Raw genomic sequence first — 18,524 nt, forward strand, 5'->3', positions numbered from 1 at the left:
TCTATCCCACCTTGTGTTGGGCTCAAGGGAGCTCATAATGAAATATAAGATACTTAGGCCTTGTGAAACCATATGATTGTTTTTACACAACCTGTTAGCTACAAACATATAAAACGTAAATGTTTTAAGATCTGTTCCTCCATCCCCTCCTCTCCCCACATCTACAGTGTTCAGTGAAAAACTGCCGCACAGCCTTCCATGTCACTTGTGCGTTTGACCGTGGCTTGGAGATGAAGACCATTCTGGCCGACAACGATGAAGTCAAGTTCAAGTCTTATTGCCCCAAGCACAGCTCCACCAAGAAGTCAGATGAGGAAAACCTCAGCGAATTCACCAGCCAGGAAAATGAGAACGGGGCACAGGACAGTTCCCCTCCTACTCACCTAGAACCTTTTGACAGCATGGATCAAAACCAGGAGGAGGCCCACATGGTCAGTGTTCGCAAGCAGAAGCTTCAACAACTGGAAGATGAGTTCTATGCCTTTGTCAACGCCTCGGAAGTGGCCAAGGCCCTGCAGCTTCCTGAGGACTCTGTAGAATTTATGTACCAGTACTGGAAGTTGAAGCGGAAATCAAACTTCAACAAACCTTTGATCACCCCAAAGAAAGATGAAGAGGACAATCTGGCCAAACGGGAGCAGGATGTTCTGTTCAGGCGGCTACAGCTTTTCACCCACCTCCGGCAGGATTTGGAGAGGGTAAGTTGCTGTCTTGTTTGGTAGGTCTGAAAGATGGATTTTGCCTCAGTTGCCTTACCAATCCTGATGTTTGAATGCTGTTGGATCAGGCATAAAAAATCCTGCTCAATGCAGCTGAAAGGTGCACAATGGTCAATGCATGTGGCCTTGGATCTCATCCCACTAAGGTCCTCTCAGAATGATTAGAGAAGAGGCGAACCTGCAGTTCCACCTCTGCCCCTCCTTCTGCTGGCACTTCTCTGAGTGTAGCGGTGTGTGTTGTGACATGTTCAGGCAATCAGTAGGGATTTCCTTCTACATCCTTTGTGCTTGCTATTTCCCAGATCCTATGCTGCAAGGCCTGCTTCTGACTTGCAAGGTGAGGATGAGAGAAGCAGTTGCAAACAGTAAATTTGTGGGCCTTGCTATGGGCTCTGAAACCAGGTTTGTTCTGCATGAGTAGACTTCCCAGGTTCTCTCAACATGGTGAACTCTTTATAAACACATCCCTTTGTAGTTGCAGGGGTCTTCCCTTCATTAAAGTGGGTAGGAAAACCCCCTGTGGGCAGAACAGCTTTCTGTGCATTATAGAGCTCCTGTGCTCACAAAAAGCCACTGGAGTGGGTGTGTGGCTGTGATAGAAAGTAATAAACTTTCATCTATTCTGTTTGATAAGTAATGTAGATTCTTGGAGATTTTCAGTTTAGTGTGGCACGAACACCTCCCTGGGAGAATGTGAAGCTGTTCCGAAAGCTGCCTGCCTTTGAGTGATGCTTTGAACAATGTGGCCGTTCTGAACTTGTTCTCAACTCCAGTGCTTAGATCCAGAATCTCTTAAAACGAAAGGGTTTGTGAAGAGCTTTAAAAGAATCTCTCCAAACTGAGTTAATGGGCAGTAAAATGGCAAATGTGATGCAAGTGTAACATGGTGTACATTGGAACAAACCCTCTAAATTTCACATATGTGCTCTTGGGGTCTGAACTGGCAGTGATTGACTAGGAAGGAGACCTTGGGGCTGTAGTGGATAACTCTGTGAAGATGTTGACTCAGTGTACAGAAGCAGTGGAAAAAGGCAAATTCCATGTTTGTGATCATTAGGAAAGAAATTTAAAATAAAACCACCAATATGTCATTATACAAATCTGTAGTGCAATGGAATATTGTGTACAGTTTTGCTTGTCTCACCTCAATAAGGGCTTGTAGAGTTAGAACAGAGCAACCCAAAGTGCAGAGGAGGGTGCTGGAGCATCTCCACTAGGAGGAAAAGTTAAAACATTTGAGGTTCTTAGTTTAGAGATGACATGATAGAGGTGTATAAAAATATGCATGGTGTGTAAAATGTGGTAAAGAAGACGTCCCCCCCCCCCATACTACTAGAACTCGGGGACATTCAATGAAGCCAAATGTTAGAATACAAAAGGACAGACAAGAGAAAGTACTTATCATAATATTTTTATTATTTATACCCTTCTCATCTGGCTGGGATTCCCCAGCCACTCTGGGCAGCCTACAGCATATATTGAAACAGAATAAAATATCAAACATTAAAAACTTCCCTAAACAGGACTGCCTTCAGGTGTCTCTAACAGTTATGTAGTTCTTTATTTCCTTGACATCTGAAGGGAGGGCAATTCCACAGGGTGAGCGCCACTATCAAGAAGGCCATCTGCCTGGTTCCCTGTAACTTTTCGCAGTGAAGGAACCATCAGAAGACCCTTGGGGGAGGACCTCTTCATAGGTTCTTAATGTGGGAAGTACAGTCATACCTCAGGTTAAAGTTGCTTTAGGTTGAGATTTTTTGGGTTGCGCTCTGCGGCGACCCGGAAGTAATGGAACGTGTTATTTCCGGGTTTCGACGCATGCGCAGACGCTCAAAATGATGCCATGCACAGAAGCAGCGAATCGTGACCCGCGCAGACACGGGTTGTGTTCGCTTCAGGATGCAAACGGGGCTCCGGAACGGATCCCTTTTGCATCCAGAGGTACCACTGTAGGAATAAAGAAAAGGGGTCCTCTTTGCTGGTGTAACATACCTCTCCTTCAGCACTAGTAACCCAGTACACATGCCAGATTGGGTTGCAAAATGTTTTCTAGCTTGGAAAAGCTCCTTTTTAGGAGGTTTTTAAAATTCAAATATCAACTTCAAAATATGTTTCTCTTACATGAATCTACACATTACACATTGTGTTTTTAGGTACGAAACCTCACATATATGGTGACCCGACGGGAAAAAATTAAAAGATCTGTTTGCAAAGTCCAGGAACAGATATTCAATCTCTATACAAATCTTGTGGAGCATGAAAGAGCTTCAGGTGAGTTCCGTTTGTCTTTTTGTGCTGGGGTATGGCATGGCAAATGTGTTGGCATACTGGTCTGGAATGAAAATTATTGCTGTAATGTTTTTGTGCACTGTAATGAAATGTATAGGCTTGCATTTCCCTATAACCCTCTTTGCACCCTGCACACCGAGAAAAAACCACCAACCACATGTTAAATATTTGAAAGACTGATAATTTCTTTGACTTACTGAGGGACTTGTGGATTGCTATAGTAGATAGCTATTAAAAACCATTGCTAGTAGGCCTCTGTATGTGTCTTGCCACTTGCTGGCTCTTTTTATATTTTGAGATGAAGATTATCTGCTTTCCCTCCTCAAACTTGAATAGGTTTGCTCTTTCAGTTTTTACATTTCAGATGCATTCAGTTTCATAACCCCTCACCCACCAACCTGTACTTCACCCTCACCAATCTGTACTTCACCCTCTCAACATAGTATTCAATCAGTGAAGTGTATACAGGTCCCACTCTAAAGTAATTTTTTTATATATAACTATAAAATCACTTGCTATTTATGTTTATATTTGTGCAAGTCTGAATCCTACATGGCAGTTATTTTCCTCCAACATTATTTAGCTGCCACTATGTAGGTTTCCTTAGATCCTACTCCTCAAAATTTCCTTTACTTAATTCTTAACAGCTTCTTAATTAAAATTCTTATGTTTGCTTGCCCTACATCTAAATTGGATTATTCATAATCACTTAACCTGGGTACATGTGAACAATTTAGATTTTGTTCCTATCTATAATAATCTAGCAATTTATTAACAGCATATTTATTTTCCCTTGGCAATTTCAATGGTATATTAGCACCCCACAGACAAAATTTAAAGCACAGTTAATACTTGTTTATGTTGTCTTACTTTGAAAACTGACTCCATTTTTGTGCAGTGGGTTTAGTGGTCTATTCAGTGTTTTTCATTTACATGTTTACGTTTTTGTTGATGGTTTGCAACTAAGATGCAGGGGAGCATGAGAAAAGGGTTACATAAGCCCTTGTGTTCCCCCACCCACAGCTGACAATGAAGGAAGGCAATGTTCCAAATTCTAAATTATCTCATTGTGCAAAACTGATTATTAATTTTAATTAAAATCAGTATTGTTTTGACAAAATATATATTTTTGCTGTTCTGTTATGTGCAATAGATTTACTTTCTGGTCTGGATTATGAAACCAGGAGTATCGTTCTCCCTGCTTGTATTCATCTGGAACATATTTTTATTCTTTATAACATCAGGGGCATGAATGTCATAAGATGAACAATGCATCCAAGTTGCTACACTTAACTTTCTTTTACAAATGGTTGACAACTTGACTCTCTTCAACCACAATTGAAATTTATCAAATGTTCAAGGAGGAAAATACTGCCAGGAGAACAGAGCTCCATGAGTCTATTATGTTAAAAATGAATTGAGTTAGAAAAGTCTGCCTTTTTATCACATTCTTTAAACCTAAGTGTCTTACTCTGACAAGCAAATAGCTTTGGAGACAGCCAGAAACTAAGTGGAACAACGACCTTTCTTTAATGTGGCTTGCCAGTCAGAAAGTGCTTTAAAAGCATGAACCCAAAAGAAATAGCTAGCTGACTTGTAACTATATATTCTTCAAAGACGCTAGTACCCATTGAGCAAGAAACTGCTGCAGCTGAATGACCTTCCCATTTCAATCATTAACCAGCAGCACCAGTTTAGCCGCCTTTAAATCCAGTGTTAAAGCATTGGATGTCGGTGTTTTTAATCTGTAGGATTATTGCAACATCCATGCAACCCAGGCTTAACGTTTTGTGAAGTTATGCTAACATGGCTGCTAACATAACCCAACCCTGAGGAGTTTTCTGGTTTGGTGCAATATGATCTAGCTGCTAGTGCAGCAAGTACAGTAACATAATGAAGTGGCCAGTTTGCCACTCAGGGCAAGTGTGTTTTTGTTAAAATCTGGGGACAAAGCAAAATGAGATCAAGCTCTGATGTCTGTAGTTCCCTATGCTTATGTTACCTAATTAAACGACCAATGAACATACAAACTTTGAGATTTAGCAAAGTGTACTCACAGATTTAAGGGACGCGGGTGGCGCTGTGGGTAAAACCTCAGCGCCTAGGACTTGCCGATCGCATGGTCAGCGGTTCGAATCCCCGCAGCGGGGTGCGCTCCCATTGCTCGGTCCCAGCGCCTGCCAACCTAGCAGTTTGAAAGCACCCCCGGGTGCAAGTAGATAAATAGGGACCGCTTACTAGCGGGAAGGTAAACGGCGTTTCCGTGTGCTGCGCTGGCTCGCCAGATGCAGCTTGTCACGCTGGCCACGTGACACGGAAGTGTCTGCGGACAGTGCTGGCCCCCGGCCTCTTAAGTGAGATAGGCGCACAACCCTAGAGTCGGACACGACTGGCCCGTACGGGCAGGGGTACCTTTACCTTTACTCACATATTTGGACATTTCAGTATTAATTTGTTTCCAAACATGCAAAGTGTCCCATTGAGTTCACTGGAACTTCCACGTGATGAACATAGTATATTTGGGAGTTCAGCACTGGAATGTCCTGTAGATTTCAGTGGGAGGGTTAAGCACAATGTTATCCCTACCCAACTGAAATCAATGAAATGCTGATATAGCTATGACCCTCAGAAATCCAGTTCATTTTAGTGGAAGTTGCATTCAAGTAACCACACTAGTGATGAATCTTTGATTTAAATGTGATCTAAGTACACCTATCTTTCACTGAATCTGGTCCCCTGGGTCAAGTATAAAAATATTACTGTCTATTCCAGTACTGCTTATTTGTTTCAGTTTGACTCTCTTGCCAATATTCTGACACATCATATATCCACACAAAGGCAAGCAACATATTGCCTTAATTTTTAGTTATTCTAGTGATATTTATTAAAACTCTACCATTTTTGCCCCATGTAACTAAGCAGAAATAAAGAAGTCAGCCTCTGATGTAAAGGGACATGTATTTAATCAGGGAGAAGTGGGTTTTTTCAGAGCAGTAAAGCCCTATTAAAATCTTGCCATTAATTAAAAAAATGTTTGACACAGATCGCTTACTGCCACATGTTCAGTGTTGTGAAACTAGTACTCCATGTTTTGGCTGTTTAGAAAAAACCCTTTTAAAAAAAACATGGAAAAGTAGAGACAGCAGGTTGGATCAAGATTAGCTAATTGAACTTAAGTACTATTGAAATAATTGTGACACCTTAGTCATGACTTAAAGGCCCATTGATTTCACTGGGAATCGAGCACATTACTTAAGTCTGGATCCACCTAAAGGGCATTCTTGGCTAAGAAGCTCAAACATTATCATCATCAAACTTTTTATTGGCATCACATAAAAACATCCATGGTAAATCAATACAGAATTATCACCTCCCCTATGTCACAGAACATTTGTCAATTGAAAAGAGGCAAAACAGTCTAACGTTACATCTCTAGGTCTTCAGGGAGATCAGACATATGCAATGTGTTTCTGTGACAAAAAACCAAATAGAGATACTTAGCCACTAACTTGGTGAGCTCCTGATCATTCCCCAGTAATAGAAAATGTATGACCTCCAACTCTGGTTTCCATTTGGGGATGCAGAGTTGATCTAGAAACTGCTGGCAGAGATCAGCATATAGTTTACATTTAAGAACCATATGAGTAAGAGTTTCCAGCAGGTGGTCTTCACATGGGCAAATTCTTTCTCCTTCCACCACTTCCGAGAACCTTCCTCAAAGGAGGTTTGATGGATTTGAATTAAACCTGGCCATCGAAAATGCCCTTCTTTTTTGAGGGATAAGCAGAAATTAAAGATAATTGTGATTAATTGCATATGCCCAAGAAAGTTGAAAGTAAAGAGGGGAACAAGTTTTCTCTGCTGCTGCTGTTAGTTCCTGGTGTTCAATCTCCCACAACCTAGTTTTTATTATAGCCTTGACAGATGATGGGGCATCGATCGCAAAAGTTCCATTGACAGTCCAAGTTGCTGTACCTTTATGTAAAACTGTTGTAGCCCTGGGGAAAGAAAGGGGTCTGACAAGACTTCGCTAAGGAGAGAATCTTTGTCTAATGTGAGGTAGATGTTTAACCAACATAGAAGGTCTCTATCTTGTGTTGCCCTCCCTCTAGACACAAGGTTGCATAGGGTACACAACGTGTGATAGCAAAAATCTTAAAAAGGAAAGCTGCCTGCACTTGTTCTACCAGCTGGGCAAACCCTGGCAGCCAGACTAGGATTCCATAGAGCAATTGAACTATAATTTTGGTGTTGAAGACCTTGAGGGCAGAGGGGATATGTGAATTACCTCGTTATGAGAAAACACATTATGGCCTGCATTCCCCGCGGTGCACGGTGCGAGGACCATAGAAGCCTATGATGGAATGTAATTCCCAGATAGTTAAATTCAAATACCTACTGGGTGGTTTTCCACCAAATACCTAGCTATAGCTCTTGTGTGAATTCCCAAAAACAATTATTTTGCTTTTATCAAAGTTCATGCACAGTTTCATTCTGGACAGATGGTGAGTACAGGAATTTAACAATAGTTTTAGGCCAGTTCTTGTCCGTGAAAGCAAAATCATGTCATCTGCGTATAGGAGGATGGGAATGCTTGATGCGTTGAGTTTTGGGCTATGGGCACCTACCTGTTTTAATGGTGAAGCAAGGCTGTTAAGAAAAAGATTGAAAAGAGAGGGAGCGAGTACACAGCCCTGCTTTACTCCTTGGTTTATAATTAAGGGATCTGTCATTACATTCCCTGGTGGTGTTCTTATACGACAGGTGTTCTTTGTATAAAGCTTTTTGATCAAGTATAGTAATCTAGGTTCTAGGCCCATTGTCTCCAATTTGGTCCATAACAGCCCCCTGTCAACAGTGTCAAAAGCAGCCTTGTTATCTAGGAAGGCCACATAAAGACATTCTTTATGAAGCCACGTGTACTTAGCGGCTAAGTGAGATAACACCATGCAGTTGTGTAAAGTGGATTTCCCTTGCCTAAACCCTGCCTGCTCTGGACCTATGATGTTATTTTCATCGAGCCAAGTAGTTACGTTTATTTAGCAGATGTTTAGTGTACAATTTCCCGATGTTTGACAATAGACTTATTGGCCGATAGTTGGATGGCAGCTATTGTCACCCTTTTTAAAGATTGGGATAATTATAGATTGCTGCCATGAGTTAGGCATGATACCAGATCTATCTATCACAGTGAATAGATCCACTAGTATTGGTGCCCACCACTCTGACTTGGCTTTGATCATTTCAGATGGAATAGCATCAGGGCCGGCAGCCTTTCCTGCTTTCATCTGATCAATTAAACTTGTAACTTCGGTAATAGAGACAGGGGGCCACTCATCCGTGAAAGTAAAAATGGCATGGTCCTGACTGTCAGGTGGAATACAGTCATCGAAGAAAACCGCCTTGAAATGCTCTACCCATGACAAAGATGGAATCAATGTCAGCGAATCATCCTGTGTCTGTGAGGAGTCTGCTACAGCCTTCCAAAATTTCTTATGATTTTTCGTTAGGATGGCTAAGGGCTAAGAGTAGCGTATTCCAACATGCCTGATCATACCTTATCTGGCTAAGATGGATAGTTTCCCTGAGTTGTCGGGATCTGGAGAAGTAAATGTCAGGCAATCGACTTACAATCAAAAATGCTTGAAAGCTGCTTCAGATAAACATTAACCCATTTGTTTTTGTCTTTCCAGGCATGCCTTCCTCCTCCTCTATGGAAAATATAATGCTCTTCAACAGTACACCACTGGGCCCGGATGCACCTCAGATAGAGGATTTGAAATGGCACTCAGCTTTCTTCAGAAAGCAAATGGGCATGTCATTGAGTCACTCTTTGAAAAAAACACAGAAGAGAGAGCGGATGAGGAGGAGCTCTGGGCACGATGACAAATCTTTACTCAAGCAGCCCAGCCAAAGGGAAGGCTTTGCAACTCCCAGTAGCTTTTTCAGTTTTGAAAAGACCTTTGCAGAAGCACAAATTGGATCAGCACAACAGAAGAATGGAGTTGTTATAGCAGACCACAGGAAGAGAAGAGACAATCATTCCCATTGTGATGTGATGAAGGTAGGACTGAAGGAGAAACCTTCTAAACACAACCACAAACCCCTGAGATCCAACGAACTGTCTCAGAGGCAGTTAGAAAACAAAAGGGCTGTGAACCACCCGAGTGGCAGGTCAGCGCCCGGAACCCGGAGGGATATAGTGCCTAAATGCAATGGATCTTTTTTCAAAATAAACTATAATCCAACTCCGGTTAAAGTGCCTACGACACCCAGAAGCCCTGTGAAAAACTGGGGAGGATTTCGAATTCCAAAGAAAGGAGAAAGACAACAGCAGGGAGAAGGGCAAGAAGAGATGTGCCGCCAAAACTCTAACTATCCTTACTCGGGCCTGGGTCGAGTTTCCCCTAAAGATAGGGCCAAAAGCAACCTAAAGGTGGACAGCGAGAATGACGGGTACGCCCCTGATGCTGAGATGAGCGATTCAGAAACTGAGATGGCTGAGAAGAAATGCAGGCAACAAAGGCTCAGTTCAAATAGCACTATTCCTAGGAGGACAGACATCATTAGGAGAAGCATCCTTGCCTCCTGACTAGAGAGTGAGACACAATAGCAGCACTGGTCAGTGAAGCCCCAGCCTGGAAAAATTATCCACTCTGCATTATTTATTGGTGTGACAAGGAAAGGGGGGGGGGTGTCCTTACACATGGCTACAATATAAGCCAACCGTGAGCCTGTTTTTTCCGGGCTGTAGAAATATGTTTACGTGCACTTGACTAAGAGTTTGTCCTCCACCCGTCATGTCCGTGAGATTACAACCTTCTTTATTTGCAACTTTCCTGAAGAAATCACATGAGAAGATGACCTTGCTATGCCCATTGATAAATAAGATGAACACAAATTAAGAGATGAAATAAATGGGGGGTAGATTCGGATGGGGAAACCGATTTAGGTGGATAGCACTGAGGATTTTCCTCTGTCTCTGAAAAGCACAAGCTGTTAGTCCACAAGGATAATTTACAATGGTGGTTACAATCACCCTGCACCACATCGTCCACTCTAAATTGTCACTTTCGTGATGCTGTGCTAGGACTAAGCCCTAGTAGTCTGCAATTTTTGTTGTTTAAGAATTCAGGGTGGTGGTGGTTTTTTTTTGGCAGCTTTATGAACCCCGGAAGAGTTTTCACAAAAGCCCATCAAGCAGGTAAGAGGAATTTACCATGACTACTAAGATACCTGAAGGGATAGAACCAAGCTGACCAATTGTGAAAACAGTAGCAGCACAGTGCTATTCTGAAGGGACTCAGACTATGAGTATGAAAACTACTCAGCTCCTCAAATTTGGAGAGTATGTCTTAAAAGTACTTTTTATCTTGTTCTGAGAAGGCAGATTTGTAGCCTGCTATATTCTGCTGGCACTGCCCATCCGAAATATGATGACAATTCAAGTGGGAAAGACTCAGTGCGTCTACACTGCAAATAGTAAATAGTTTTTGCTGTCATGGTTCCCCTCCTTCCTTTTCTGCTCCCCACCCCACCCTGAGAATTGTAACTCTCTGATGGGCAACAGATTTTTCAATAACTCATTCTCAGCATCTCATCACACAATTCCCAGGTTTTTGGGGAGAAGCCATGACAGGTAAACAGGCTGAAATTTGCTATGAAGATATGCCCATGTTTCTAAAGGCACTAGTCAGCAGCCTTTCCCAATGTGCACTAATGGTATGTGTTGGGATATGCAATTTTCTGACACACAAGGGTTACTTTAAATAAAAAGAGAAGGATGTAATAAATATATATATATATTTTGAATACAATGGAAAGGCAATAAGATGTGAGTAGCGCTTTACATTCAAGCCAATTTAACAACATGATTTTATGATAAGGATTAGATTTGACCATGGAGGGCTTGTGTTCTGATTACATCATTTTAAGAATTGCAATAACTAATGAGAGTAAGCCATCAGCAATAAGATGAACAGATCGTTCAGTCTTTTTTTTTTCTTTTTTTTTTCTGCACCCATAAAGAGTGTGTCTCTCGTGAGTGCACCTATAATACACATAACGTAGTTTTAGGCTGCAGTAACTTTGGGGACTGAACTTTAATGTAAAATCAGACATAACCTAGTTATAAGAAAGTTTAAGCAGCTGTAGGTGTTTTTTTTAAAAATAAAAATGGACAGCCCTCCCACCAGTCCATCAACAGCGGTATTTAGCTACTTCACTCACAAGAAGTGGGTTTACAACTATGAAAGAAATGTTGAAGCCTTGCAATTTGACTTGAGTCTTCCAGGGGTTTCAACTGAGAACTGGATTGCTGCTGTTCCATCTTGCTATGCAAGTCACTGAATGATCAAAAAACTGCTTGGGGAGGTTGACACAGTACATGTTCCTTACATGCAAGCAGCCCTGGCCTTCTCCACTTGGAAAAATGTAATGTGTGTACCTGTGAATCAGATATACTTAGTAAGAGTTTGCATGATGTATTTTGGGAACCAGCCCTCCGAAATCATTCCTATTTGCTTCTGGAACAGAGGTCACAATCCTAAAATAAACTAAAACAAATAAACTCTTTAAGATTTAGAAATTAGTTGTGGGCTCACATCATCTCCATTTACTCTTGGCTCCTCTCAGTTTCTTGTTTGGCACTGCCCATATTTACAATATTGCTTGTACTAGAATCCGAAACCACACTTGCAAGTGGGGCTTCCAAATCTAGTTTGGAGGGCAAATTTCAGATGTTACATCAAACTGGCTTGTGCTTAAACAGGTAGCTGAAAGGGGATCCATGTGTGGGAGGGAAGGGAAATGTGCAACTTTGTGGTTTGTACATGATTTTACAAACAAATGTTTGGAGGCGCATCTGAAGTGAGCCTTAATGGAGGACCCCTACACTAGCAGCTGCTGTTTGCACGCTGGAGTTTTAGCGCACGCACAGAACTTCACACAGGTAGGGGCTGTTGCAAGTGCTTAACCAGAGGAATTCTCCAGAAGTGAAGTAAATAGAACAAGTCCCTCCTGCACACTTCTATTCTCAGTGTACTCCATGCCTAGCTTTGGATCAGAATAAGATTAAGACACTGAGGCCTTGATTCTTAACATGATCAAGATAGTGACAACAGTTTAGGATACTGGAAATGAAAAAATAGTGATATGAAAGATGTAGTTTTATAAGGCTTTATTGCTTCTGATTAAACTACTCATATCTTATAGGTATGTTGACCAGGTTTGCTGCTTTAAAAGCAGACATGTTCTTGTTAAAATATGGGAAAAGAGGGACGTGATTAATTTACTTTTCAATACAGTAAGTGTTTTGGGTGAGGGTTGAGTGAAATATTATCAGTTAGCCTGCCCTGTAAGGGTGTTGTTGTTCATCAAGCCATAGAAGGAATAAAATAAATTTGATTATAAGTAAACATTATTCAATGTTATGACTTATTTTGACAGAAATATCATAACATTTGCACTATTAGGAATGATAGCATTTGTGCAGAACAATGCCTTACCTGTTTTGCTCCCCACCATGTTTAGGTTAATAAGCTTTCTGATTTTGAATAATGCTGAACCAAAAATTAAGAAAAACAAAAGAGAAAAATAAATTGTGCTTTCCCCCATAGCTGCAGAAATATGGGAAAACATCAGTATGACCAACTGTACAAGTTCCATGCTACTCTAAGCACTCAGTAAAATAAAAATAAAATAAAGCAGTAATCCTTACCTACTACTGCATTCATTTTGTTAATATGGAAACAGCTGTTATTTCTTGTTAGGTTTCACCTTTTTCCTTATGCAGAATGCCCAAGACATTTCTTGATTTTGATTGGTGTACTACATTGAAATGTAGGCTTAATAAACCCTTCTGTAATGACCTGGAATGCTATCTGTTAGGTTTTGGGGATGGCCACACACACACTCCCTAAATGAATGGAACGTTATACATGTCTCATATGTACAAATATTATTTAAAAAAACTTTAAAAAACTTTCATTACTACATTTGTAAAACCCTGTACAGAGGATTTTTCACTATGTGCCTAGCTTTGGTGTCCATTTTGCTCAAATTTGAAAACAGGTGCATGATGACAAAAAAAGATAGAATCAGAAATAAAGTATATGTAGAGATGACTATTTTATATTACATGGCCCAATCCTGTATTTATTTTCCTCCCTTTTTGAAGTATTTATAAAGACCTAGTTGAAGATGGCTGTATTTTTTTGTTAAAATATTTAGTAGAATTGTGCCTTTGTCTGTATGTGAATAAATGCTGTACATTTTGCAATACACGTCAAGTGTTATGATTTGACATCTATGCTGCTACTTCCACAAGATTCCAGAAGCAGAAAAGCTTTTCAGCTAGACTTACACTTGCAACTTGTGCCAAGGTGGCCCATCCCTACTTGGTGGAAATGCTAGGAGTCTGGATTTTCTCTTTGCTCTTGGATCTAATCTGCTACTGAGGATTCCCCCTTCTCTGTTCATCTAAGTAGACTAAGGATGTACAATAACTTATCTCCTTCCTACAGTTCTTTTTTCTCCAACCCATCTCAGTGAAGCTGGCCTTGGCTCGCTGCCACCTCTTTGCTCTCTTGTCTCACATTCCTTCCTACTCTCACTTCAGTGACTCATGCTTACTCCATACATTTTACAAGGGAATCTCTCCCCTTTTATTGTATTGTAAGAAGCTTTCTTTCTCAATGAAATTGTGAAATTTAACCATTCTTTCCCCCTCCTTTAAGTACCCACCATGGTACTCCACTGTATAGACCCAAAGTCTTGTGCTGCACTTGCAAGCTCTTGCCAATTTGGCTAAGGTGCCAGTTTTCTGAGGCAGCTCTACCAGATAACAGCCTGCACTCCAGCAGAAATAGAACCCAGGGTTGCAGAAGGCCAAAGTTTCCCTGTCATGATGCTAAATTCCTTCCCATTCACTCATTTCTGAGAGGCTAATTCCCAGCCAAGTTACTCAGATGTGTGTGCATTGGAAACACATGTCTCAAGCCATAATACTAAAAGCCCTTTTGATTCTTTGGTAGTTCCTGCATTATACAACATGGAAATGCAATAGTATTCTGAATCCTGTAAATAACATCTTTGAAGTATTCATCTGTAATAGGAACCGTTTGTATATCCACAAGAATTTGGGGAACCAGAAAAGTGTAGTCTTACTGGTGTCAATTAACATATAAGGAATAAATAAAGTAAAAAAATAAATACAATAGCAATTTTAAAAAGGCCAGTTTGTTTTCAAATTCAACACCTTACATGGGAAAAAATAGTTTTAAAATGTTGAGTTTATTAACACAACATTAGGTACTGTCAGTTGTAAAAAACCTTAAAATTCAGCAATTGTGTATTTCAAACTTTGTGGCAAAGTTTTCTACCATAAAACAAAACATGTTATATAAAGGCATCCACCTTTCCATCTAGCTTTAATTCACTTCAATATGTATTTGCAGTTACCTGCTTAATGTTTGTTGTGAAGAAGCCACAGTGATTCTCTTCTCGGGTAACAGTGAGGCACATTTTTATAGAAGTCACTCTGTGCATGATATGTCCTAATGCTGCTCTTCAACAGCCTCAACTTACATGTTGCATGGAAGAACAATATATTACTTTCAAGTATTTTCCAACTCTATCAAGGAGGCAGCCTTTTTCCTCTGCATTGTAATTGCACTGAGCTGTAATTAAAACAAAACAAAACAAAACAATAATTTGTTTCTTCAGTAGGAATCTTTAAACTAATTGGATTATAATGCAAGCTGAAGTACAGATAAAGTGAGGGAATTATTTTATTCTGCTTCTACAATATACTTAAGGTGTGTGTCTGTGTGTATATATCTATATAGAGATATATATATATTCAAATGATTCCTAAGTTTTTTTCTGAATAGTTTATCGAGTGAAAGCCACCTTCATTATGAATACATCGAGGAATTGCACAGTTGCCAATTTTAACAGTTGCATACCACACTTCATAGATCTTGGGATAAAAATCACCACATAAAAATAAAAGATAAAAGCACAAAATGCATAATACAAATAAGAACAAACCAATAACTTCCCATCCTGTCCCCACGTACAGCTGAACTTTCTTACAAGCAGATGTTTTGACTTTCATCCCAACAGAGAAAACTGAAACACTAATTTGGTTAAGACTCTGATTCAGCTCTTCATTAAATGATCCAATTTGAAGGCTGCCCAATTCAAAGTGTTGGTGCTGACCTCTAAAGCCCTAAGCTGCCTCGGCCCATTATACCTGAAGGAGCGTCTCCACCCTAATTGTTCAGCCCAGACACTGAGGTCCAACTCAGAGGGCCCTCGGGCAGTTCCCTCACTGTGAGAAGTAAAGTTACAGGGAACCAGGCAAAGAGTGTTCTCGGTAGTGGTGCCCACCCTGTGGAACATCCACCCATCAGATGTCAAGGAGATAAACAACTATCTGACTTTTAGAAGACATCTGAAGGCAGCCCTGTATAAGGAAGTTTTAATGGTTGATATTTTATTGTGTTTAAAATATTTTGTTGAGAACTGCCCAGAGTGGCTGGGGCAAACCAGTCAGATGGGAGGCATATAAATAATAAAATTATTATGATTATTATGCAGCTGTAATAAGGGTGCTGATCTGATTTATTTCTGGATACCTGTTGAGATGCTGTGGTTGCCCTCTCTTCTGCCTGGCTTAGTCGCCTTTGAAGTCTGTTGACTTTCTCTTGATGTTCCATCATTAATTTTTCATTCTGTATAAATGAAACAGCTCATTACAAATTTAAGTTTCTGTTATCAGATCATACATATTTCAGAAAACAAGGTTTAAGGAAGAGAAACTTCATGAATGGCAAAGCCAGGAACCGACTAACAAAGGCAAACAAGGCAGGTTGCTCCTATGCATTGTGTCTAACCTTGACAGGGATTTCCAGTCTTCGGAATCTCATGACGCAACTCTTATATAAAAAACATAATTTTAAGGAAGTTACAAGTACAAATTTCAACAGGGAAGGGGTAGTGCTGGACTCCTGAGACGCTTCAATCAGTAGTCCTTCAAAGGAAAGTAAAGACAGATGATAGGCTGTCCAGAGAGGCAGAACTATGAAGATCAGTACTTAGGAGGACTAATTGTGACCAAATTTTTTTTAGTTCTTACAAAAATTGAACCAGCCATTGCAGAAAAAAATGACAAGCTAAAGATCACAGAAAGGAACCATTACCTAGTAAAAAAATTAACAGCACAAAATTAGCTATGAACGAAGCTGTATGTTTTAATAATAGTAAAATAAATGTTTCTAGCATTTTCCCCAGTGTGTATGATCACAAATAGAACAGAGTTTTCCAGCTGAAAACCACTCTAAGCAAACAAATGATGTGTACCAAGAGAGTTCAAGTTAGACAAGATGTACATCTAGTTAAAGCACAGCATTTGGATGAGGATCATTCTCTTACCTCAATAACCTTTTCATTTGTCCTTTCCAGCTGACAAAGTACCTCCTGGGTGTAAATTTTTTGACGGCTCAGCTCACTTCTATGAAACAAGATCAAAGAAACTCATTAATGAAAATTAACATATATGTTGACCTAACTCATTTCCAGAGGTATATGGGACAATCATATAGTCTTCCCTCTTTCAAATTCCTTCTTTCCAATGAAGTAGGAAAAGGATACCAATAATGGCCATCTTTAGTATTGTGACAGTACTGTGATAGGGCAGATTCACAATGAAGAGCAAAACAACAATTCCGAAACCTTACTTTTAACAAAAATCTAAAATGTCATTCATTCACAAAAATAAACACTTTTCATTAAGGACAGGGGATTTGTGGATTTCCAGGTGTTGGACTATAGCTCTAATGATCCCTGACCACTGGCCATGCTGGCTGGGCTAATGGGTATTGGAATCCAACAGCTGGAATGCCACATCCCTGCTTAATGTGATAAAATAAGCAATATAATCCTGTGGACGGTGTCCATCAAGTATTAACCTAGATATCACTTACGTCATGGTCTCCCTACAGGGACACATGGGATCCTGGGCAAAGCTGTACCTCCCAGAGCTAAAAAATGGGAGCAAACAGTCCACTAAACTCAAGGAAGATGTCTGTTGACTGTGCAAGGTTCCAGAGAGTGCACATGCCTTCCCACTCAGTTTTCTACTCCTCAAAGTCTGAGTAGCAACTCAGTTTTTGTTGTACAGCTAGTTTGGAGGCATTTTAATTTTCATAACTAGCTATGGTTGGTTGTCTTATTCTTCGTATTGAGCAAAGTAGCTCCTGCAAGAAGATGCACACTGTGTACAGGAAATCTTTACCTCTGGCCCTGGCATCTTGTACCACTGAGCAAATGCCAAAAGTCCTGCCTACTACCTCAAATTTATTAAAGAAGCTTGTAGAAATAGAACACCCTATCTCTGTGAACAGGCTTGCAAGCTTGAGAATGAGGCACCCCAAGCCCTTCTCCTGCAATGGATCTGGTCCCAAACGCTGGTTTGTCTGACCCATGGTTTCAACTGCCCTACAAACGGGAGGATGTGCAGCTTTTGATGAATAATGCATGTTTCACACCCATGGAATACTGAAAGGAACAATGTGTTATAGGAGTGCAGGAAAAATCTACGCAGGCACACCTCATGTGTTATTTTCTATTTGTTTCCAAGATCCACAAACGGGGGAATCCTAGAAACCACACTGTCTTGGGCTCTAGGACTCTCATAGCATTGTTGTCTGTATTGGCAAAACCTGTTGGTGTTTCGCAACTTTCTGACTAGTTGCAGGACCTTAGCCAGACCTAGCAGAGTAAACGCAGAGTTCATGAAAGCAATTGGCAACTTGGCTGCAGACAGGATGGACAAAGCAGGAACCAGGAACTTGTAGTTAGGTGTTTACTATATACAGTGGGCTATTTACAGGAACAGAACACGGATCTTTTGCTAGCTCTCTCACAACTCTCAACTTCCACACTGACACGCTGAACCACTGAACTAACACTTTCCAGTTAGTAGGCCATTAATCATTACTCCCTTGAGAGAGCTTGACCAAGCATGGAGCTGTCTCCATGCCTCTCTATCACCAGGCAGACTTACTCCTCTACATTGCCTTGGCTGTCTGCCAAACCTTAATTGACTCTGTGTGAGTAGCTGCATGTACAGTGGTACCTCGGGTTAAGTATTTAATTCGTTCCGGAGGTCCGTTCTTAACCTGAAACTGTTCTTAACCTGAAGCACCACTTTAGCTAATGGGGCCTCCTGCTGCTGCCGCACCGCCACAGCATGATTTCTGTTCTCAACCTAAAGCAAAGTTCTTAACCCGAGGTAATATTTATTTATTTATGAGAACTCTTTCCTCTCAGGCTCTTAGGGCCAAACTAGATGATCACATTACATAGCAGGCAGCTACATACCCTGGCTTTTCTTAAATCTCACCGTGAAGGCTGCGCATTATAGCTCTCCAATCTCTCACCAAGATCAGAATGGAGATTACTGCCACCTCTCTGCAGTGCCAGAAACCTAAGGAAAAGACCCCCCATTGG

The 18,524-nt window shown here is 40.7% G+C and overlaps 2 protein-coding genes across 29 annotated transcripts in view; one reads left to right on the forward strand and one right to left on the reverse strand.

Annotated features, from left to right (window-relative positions):
• Window positions 1-13,291, forward strand: part of JADE1 (jade family PHD finger 1) — a 153,893-nt gene extending 140,602 nt beyond the window's left edge. For all 21 annotated transcript variants that reach the window (XM_083457228.1, XM_083457221.1, XM_083457217.1 and 18 more), the window contains 3 exons: window positions 168-698; window positions 2,873-2,990; window positions 8,702-13,291. In XM_083457228.1, the coding sequence (XP_083313354.1) occupies window positions 168-698; window positions 2,873-2,990; window positions 8,702-9,600 (1,548 nt within the window). In that variant the 3' untranslated portion in view covers window positions 9,601-13,291. The remainder of the gene's footprint in view (window positions 1-167; window positions 699-2,872; window positions 2,991-8,701) is intronic.
• Window positions 13,292-14,281: 990 nt separating this feature from the next.
• Window positions 14,282-18,524, reverse strand: part of SCLT1 (sodium channel and clathrin linker 1) — a 40,752-nt gene continuing 36,509 nt past the window's right edge. For all 8 annotated transcript variants that reach the window (XM_083457320.1, XM_083457321.1, XM_083457319.1 and 5 more), the window contains 3 exons: window positions 16,446-16,524; window positions 15,650-15,745; window positions 14,282-14,686 (listed from right to left, as the gene is read on the reverse strand). In XM_083457320.1, coding sequence (XP_083313446.1) covers window positions 14,624-14,686; window positions 15,650-15,745; window positions 16,446-16,524 — 238 coding nt within the window. In that variant the 3' untranslated portion in view covers window positions 14,282-14,623. The remainder of the gene's footprint in view (window positions 14,687-15,649; window positions 15,746-16,445; window positions 16,525-18,524) is intronic.

The sequence above is a fragment of the Podarcis tiliguerta genome (genome assembly GCF_965153285.1).
Source record: "Podarcis tiliguerta genome assembly, chromosome: 9".
In the NCBI taxonomy this organism is placed as follows: domain Eukaryota; kingdom Metazoa; phylum Chordata; class Lepidosauria; order Squamata; family Lacertidae; genus Podarcis; species Podarcis tiliguerta.